The 7,573-nt window shown below is 41.8% G+C and overlaps 1 protein-coding gene across 1 annotated transcript; it reads left to right on the forward strand.

The window, feature by feature from the left end:
* The first annotated feature begins 4,946 nt into the window (after positions 1-4,946).
* Positions 4,947-6,331, forward strand: LOC119518739 (glutamine synthetase-like). The gene has a single exon (XM_037816072.1). It carries the CDS (start codon positions 5,013-5,015, stop codon positions 6,132-6,134), a length of 1,122 nt encoding a protein of 373 aa, XP_037672000.1. The 5' UTR covers positions 4,947-5,012; the 3' UTR covers positions 6,135-6,331.
* Positions 6,332-7,573: the final 1,242 nt, after the last annotated feature.

The following is a 7,573-nucleotide window of genomic DNA, read 5'->3' on the forward strand; positions in this document are numbered from 1 at the left end:
ATGTTCGCACCTGCCAAGATGGGAGTACCTACTCACTAACACTAGGTATTAATCGTGTTTTAACTTTTATCAGATGATTGACAAAAATCAATGTTCACTTTAATATACATTTCCTTGATTTTGAATGAGGCTGGATACTTTCACATACATTTTCAGAAAATGCCTGCTGAGCTGCTGCTTTCCTGTTCTCAAAGGAGAGATAAGTCCTTTTCCTGCATTTTTTCTTATAAAACCTTGGGGCAAGTACACCTTAGGGGCAGGATGAGGTGCTTGGGCTCACTGAGCTGGTTATAGCTTTGAACAAAAGTTCCAGAGCCCATGGGGTAGCTATACTAATATCAGATAAAATAGACTCTAAGTCAAAAACCGTTATGAGGGACAGAGAAGAAACTATATACTGATAAAGGGATCAATTCAACAAGAAGACGTAACAATTATAAATATATATGCACCTAAGAGCAGAGCCCCAAAATATGTGAAGCAAACATTGACAGATTTGAAGAGAGAAATCTATTATTCTACATTAATAGTAGGAGACTTCAATACACTGCTTTCAATAACGGATAGAACATCTAGACAGAAGAACAGTAAGAAAATTTAAAAAAAAATAGAAGATTTAAACAATACTATCAATTAACTAGACCTAACAGACATACATCAGATACTTCACTCAGTAGCAACAGAATACACATTCTTCTTGAGTGCGCATGAATCATTCTTCACGATAGATCATACGTTAAGTCCCAAAACAAGTCTCAATAAACTCAAAAATATTAAAATCATGCAATGTATTTTCTCCAACCACAATGAAATAAAGTTAGAAGTCAGTAACACAGGAGGAACTAGAAAATTCACAAATACGTGGAAATTAAACAATGTACTCTTAAACAGGCCATGGGTCAAAGAAGAAATCACAAGAGAAATTAGGACATATCTTGAGGCAAATGAAAATGAAAACACAATATATCAAAACTTAAGGGATTCATCAGAGGCAGTGCTGAGAGGCAAACATATAGCTCTAAATGCATGTATTAAAAGAAGAAAGATCTCAAATCAAAGACCTAACTTCACAACTAGAGGATCTAGAAAAGGAAGCACAAACTATACCCAAATCGAGCAAAAGGAAATAACAAAGATTAGAGCAAAGATAAATGAAATTGAAAATAAAAAAACAATAGACAGAATCATCAAAACCAAAATTTAGTTCTTTGGAAAGATCAATAAAATGGACAAACCTTTACATAAGGGTTCACTGTTTGTGTTGTATAGTCCTGTTTTTGTTTTTTGAAATTTTTATTCTGGTAGCATATATACAACCTAAAATTTCCCCTTTTAACCACATTCAAGTATATACTTCAGTACTGTTAGTAACATTCACAATGTTGTGCTACCATCACCCGCATCCATTACCACAAGGTCATGATCAACCCGAATAGAAACTATACAATTTAAACATTAACTCCCTATTGACCAATTCATTTTTTTTTTTTTTTGGCAATTCATTTTTGATAAGGGTGCCAAGTCCACTCAATTGCCAAGGATCTTCAACAAACAGTGCTGGGAACACTAGATATCCATATGCAAAAGAATGAAGGAGAACCCCTACCTCACATTATATACAAAAATTAATTCAAAATGGATCAAAGACCTAAATATAAGAATCAAGAGCACAAAATTCCTATAGGAAAACATCTTCAGGACCTTTGTTAGGCTGAGTTTTCTTAGACTTTACGACAAAAACATGGGCGACCAAAGAAAAGGTAGATAAAAAATCTTTTGTACATCAAAGGACTTCATGAAAGTAAAAAGACAACCTACACAATAGGAGAAAACATTTGGAAACCATGTATCTGATAAGAGTTTAATATTCAAAATATAGTAAGAAATCCTACAACTCAACAACAAAAAGAAAAATAACCCAATTTTAAAATGGGCAAAAGACTTGAATAAATATTTCTCCAAAGAAGATATGCAACTGGCCAAAAAGCACATGAAAAGATGCTCAACATCATTAGTCATTGGGGAAATGCAAATTTCAATGGGATGCCATTTCACACCCACTAGAATGCCTACTATTAAAAAAGGGAAAATAGCACATATTGAAGAGGATGTGGAGAAAAAGAAACACTCATTCATTGTTGATGGGACTGCAAACTGGTGCAGCATCTATGAAAAATGGTTTGGCACTACCTCAGAAAGTTAAGTATAGAATTCCCATATGACCCGATAATCCCACTTCTAAGTATATATCCAAGAGAATTGAAAGTGGGGACTCTAACAGATATTTGCACAGTGATGTTCATAGTGGTATTATTCACAATAGTCAAAAGACAGAAGCAACCCAACCATCCATCAACAGATGGACAGATAAATGAAATGTGGTATACATATACAATGTAGTATCATTCAGCCATAGAAAGAATGAATTTCTTATCCGTGTACCAATGTGAATGAACCTTGAAAACATTGTGTGGCATGAAATAAGCCAGACACAAAAGATAAATATTGTACAATCTTGCTGATAGGAAACAATTAGAATAAGCAAATTTATGGAGTCAGAAACTAGAATATCGGTTACCAGGGACTGAGGTGAGGGTAGAAAATGAGGAGTCAATGCTTAATTGGTAGAGGGAAAGACACAGAAGCTGAGAAAGAAAGGCACAGAAGCCAGAAGTTGAAAGTGAGAAAACCCGGAAGAGAAGGGAGAGACCAGCAGACACCACCATGTGCCTTGCCATGTGACAGAGCAGTCCAGGATCGCCAGTAGCTGGTCTTCAGGGAGAAAGCACCGCCTGTTGATGACTTGATTTGCAAATTTTCATGGCCTCAGAACTGTAAGCTCTTCCCTGCTTCATCATAGCCCCAGGATCAAACTTAAATACCTTGGGAAGAATAAGAGGACATTCTAAGCCACACTTACATGTTCCATCAGTAAGCAGATATGTTTTAACTTGCTCCAAGCAAGATAACAGAGACCCATTGGGACTGATGTAAAGCACTCCATTTTGATCCACATGAAGCTGCCAACCCTCAGGAACTTGTATAGCTGGAAGATTTCTATCCTTGTCCTCTCCGTCACACTCCTTGCCTCCATTCATTTTCCATGTCTGCTTGAGACTCTTCAAAGACATCAGCAATAAGATGTTATCCTTACATAACATGGCATGGTGGGCTTCAAAAATGCACCAATGCAGCACAGTTTTTGCCAGACTGTACAAAATGCATTGGGAATCTTCAGCTCACTTTAGAACCAAATCTTTGAAATCTTTCCGAAGTGATGGAAGGAAGGAGTGTAAAGTTTTTAGTTCACCATTTTGTCTTCAACCTTGATGGTGGTCTAAAATAACCTTTATTGTCTAGAAACTAGTCTCACTTTTAAACTGTGAGTCAGTTAATATTTCCATATAGTACCTGGCTTCAAAGACCACATTCTTTAAACTTTCTCTTGATCTTCCCATCTGAATCCAATGCATTGCATGTTGGTTCGTCTGATGTATTCATATCCTCAAAATTCCAATAATGTAGCCTTCTGGAGGTAAATTGATGAAAATGTGAGTGTTGTGAGATCCAGTAGCATAATGGAGGCAGTAAATCTCCAGGAGCTTTATGCCTTTATGAGCCACTGTAAGAGAGCACCTCTTTTCTCTCAAAAATTTGTTGACATCCTCTGTGGCCATTTGCCAAGGGGGTCATTCCTCTTTATTTCATGGAATTAGAGAAGTATCAGAATTCCGTGGATTAATGGGATATATTATGTGTTCTTGGCTTCTGGTATCTATTTCCTTGGTTCTTGAGTGTCTAACTTTTAAAGATCTTGTCTGTTAACCAGAAAACCTTCAACATCTACTTCCCACCCACTGAAAGCAGTATCTTCAGTGAACACCTTTCCTGTCCCCCACCTTTGAGTGCCTTCCCTGAAGCTGTGGAGGATGACAAGAAGGGTAATAAAGAGGGAAGTAGAGGAGGAGGAAGTGAAGGAGGAGGAGTAGAGCTGGGGGAAGTGCCTGCTCCTGGGTGTAGTGAAATGTCTCCAGCCAGGGCCAAGCAGCAGCACTGGCAGCAGCAGGGAAGGGTTTGTGTTGCTAAGAGTCTTTTGGTCTCTTTCTCTCCTCCTCCTCCTATAGCCAAAGACAAGGAGGGTGGAAGGAGCTCAGGAAAGAGGCAAATGGAGGGGTGAGGAAATAGGAGTTGTAGATGGTGGGTTTTGAAGAAGAAGAAACTCCTCCTTTGCTCTCAGGTTCAATCCCCCTCTCAGGGCTCAGGGCTAGAGGATGGGGGAAGGAACTCAGCCACCTTCCTCCAACCCCCTCAATTCAAGGTTGAAGTGGAATAAAATTAGTGCCCTGTCCCTTTAAAAATAGAAATAAAAGGTGCCTTTCCCCCTTCTCCCCCCAAGACCCCCACAGTCTCTTTCTTCATTATCAACTGCTGCTGCTGCTACTGGCTCTCTCCATGCCCACTTTTTTAAAAAAATTCAATTTTATTGAGATACATTCACATAGCATAAAATCATCCAAAGTGTACAATCTATTGTTGACAGTACCATCATGTAGTTGTGCATTCATCACCCCAATCTATTTTTTGAACATTTTCCTTGTATTAGAAGAAGTAAAAATAAGAATAAAAAATAAAAGTAAAAAAAGAACACCCAAACCATCCCCCCATCCCACCCTATTTTTCTTTTAGTTTTTGTCCCCATTTTCTACTCATCCATCCATACACTGGATAAAGGGAGTATGATCCACAAGGTTTTCACCATCACACTGTCACCCCTTGTAAGCTACGTTGTTATACAATCGTCTTCAAGAGTCAAGGCTACTGGGTTGCAGTTTGATAATGTCAGGTATTTACTTTTAGCTATTCCAATGCATTAAAGCCTAAAAAGAGTTATCTGGCAGAGCCGAGAATGAGAGAAGAGTTGGGCGTCTGACCTGCACACCGTGCCTCCTCTCACTTCGCTCTTGCGGCCTTCCCGCCCTCTGTCCTGCTTGCTGCACAGAACACCTTCCACCATGGCCACCTCAGCAAGTTCCCACTTGAACAAAGGCGTCAAGCAGGTATACATGGCTCTGCCCCAGGGCGAGAAAGTCCAGGCCATGTATATCTGGATTGATGGCACTGGAGAAGGACTGCGCTGTAAGACCCGCACCCTGGACAGTGAACCCAAGTGTGTAGAAGAGCTGCCTGAGTGGAATTTTGATGGCTCTAGTACTTTTCAGTCTGAAGGCTCCAACAGTGACATGTATCTCACCCCTGTTGCCATGTTTCGGGACCCTTTCCGCAAGGATCCCAACAAGCTGGTGTTCTGTGAAGTCTTCAAGTACAACCGAAAGCCTGCAGAGACCAATTTAAGGCACTCCTGTAAACGGATAATGGACATGGTGAGCAGCCATCACCCGTGGTTTGGAATGGAGCAGGAATATACCCTGATGGGGACAGATGGACACCCCTTCGGCTGGCCTTCCAACGGCTTCCCTGGGCCCCAAGGCCCATATTACTGTGGAGTGGGAGCAGACAGAGCCTATGGCAGAGACATCGTGGAGGCCCACTACCGGGCCTGCTTGTACACCGGCATCAAGATCGCGGGAACGAATGCTGAGGCCATGCCTGCCCAGTGGGAATTCCAGATAGGACCCTGTGAAGGCATCGACATGGGAGATCATCTCTGGGTGGCCCGTTTCATCTTGCATCGTGTATGTGAAGACTTTGGCGTGATAGCAACCTTCGATCCTAAGCCCATTCCTGGAAACTGGAACGGTGCCGGCTGCCATACCAACTTCAGCACCAAGGCCATGAGAGAAGAGAATGGTCTGAAGTACATTGAGGAGTCCATCGAGAAACTAAGCAAGCGGCACCAGTACCACATCCATGCCTACGATCCCAAGGGGGGCCTTGACAATGCCCGGCGCCTAACTGGATTCAACGAAACCTCCAACATCAATGATTTCTCTGCTGGTGTAGCCAACTGTGGTGCCAGCATCCGCATTCCCCAGATGGTTGGCCAGGAGAAGAAGGGCTGCTTTGAAGACCGCCGCCCCTCTGCCAACTGTGACCCCTTTGGGGTGACAGAAGCCCTCATACACACGTGTCTGCTCAACGAGACTGGTGACGAGCCCTTCCAGTACAAGAACTAAGTGGACTTAGACCTCCAGCCATCAAACCCCTCCCAGTTCTTCACCCCACTCCCACTTTTCCTCTCTCCCAATTGTCCTACTAACTGTAACTCAAAGGGCAGAATATCAAGGTCTTTTTTTTCCCTTGTGCCAAGTTAATAACTCTTGCTTTTTTGGGTCAGGGTAGAGGGGTCAAGTTCTTAATCTCTTCACACCCACCCCATTCCCCTTCTTATCCTATCACAGAAGCTTTGGAAGACTGAGGAAGTAGTGCATTAGTGGGGAGGAGAAGGAGGGGCAACATAACCACTGCTTCCTTTTAATCAGGTGTGTTTGTCCAGTAGGCATAGTCCAGTCTGGACAGAAAACATCTGTGTTTGTGAAAGGAGAGCAGGACTTTTTCTGTGAGGTTAGCTAAGGTGAGGGGGGGCTGACTTACTGTGCAGATAGCTGAGAATTGACCCTTCCCACTTTTGGTGGGAAGTTACATTTTTTAAAAAGGATTATAACCAACTTTCCTTTTGAAGTGGGAGTTAGAGAAGGAAAGGTTACGAAGATTAGGAGGAAAATGCCCTTGATCTCTTGCTGTTGTGCTTCCCTTGCTTGAGGCTAAATGCCCTAACCTGAAGAGTGTTAACTGATGGATAGTCCTACCATAAGAAGAAGAAAAAGTTCCTATTGCTTGGTCCTCCATTTATAACACAAAGCAGAGTAGTATTTTTATATTTAAATGTAAAAACAAAAAAATTATATATATGGGTGTGTGGATATATGTGTTTTTCTAAAGGAGAAAACCATTCTAATCACTGGAAGGCAAATTTGTCTGGTGAGAAATAAGGATCTCCTTTTGAGTCAGGGTGGAAGAGGCATTGCTTGAAAAGTTGGCTACTTGAGGCCATTATTCCCTCCCTACCACTTGGGGAGCTTCAGTGTGCCCTGCCCACCCTTCCAAAGGGAGTGGGAATTGGTCCAGTAACAGGTAGATGCAGGTTACTAGCAGTGGGAGTCACGTGAGCCTGGTGGCTCTGGTTTGGAAGACACACATGTACTTGTGCACACAGGGGTTCAGCAATATGAGTTGGCTGGTCAACTTAAGCTTTATGTTCCCGACAAGGGGGTACTGGGGTTATTTTCTGGTGGGAGTAGCATGTTACTAAAGCAGGCCTTTTGATATATTAAAAATTTTTAAAGCAAAAAAAATAAATAAATAAAAAGAGTTATCTATATAGTGCATAAGAATGCCCACCAGAGTGACCTCTCAACACCATTTGGAATCTCTCAGCCACTGAAACTTTATTTCATTTCATTTTGCACCCCCCTTTTGGTCAAGAAGATGTTCTCAATCCCACGATGTTGGATCCAGATTCATCACCGGGAGTCATATCCCATGTTTCCAGGCAGATTTACACCCTGGGAGTCAGATCCCACGTAGTGGGGAGGGCAGTGAGTTCACCTGTCGA

Source organism: Choloepus didactylus, chromosome 22 (genome assembly GCF_015220235.1).
Source record: "Choloepus didactylus isolate mChoDid1 chromosome 22, mChoDid1.pri, whole genome shotgun sequence".
NCBI lineage: Eukaryota > Metazoa > Chordata > Mammalia > Pilosa > Megalonychidae > Choloepus > Choloepus didactylus.

Excerpts from the sequence above, each read along its gene's own strand:
- LOC119518739 (XM_037816072.1), top strand. The coding sequence starts at position 5,013 with ATGGCCACCTCAGCAAGTTCCCACTTGAACAAAGGCGTCAAGCAGGTA.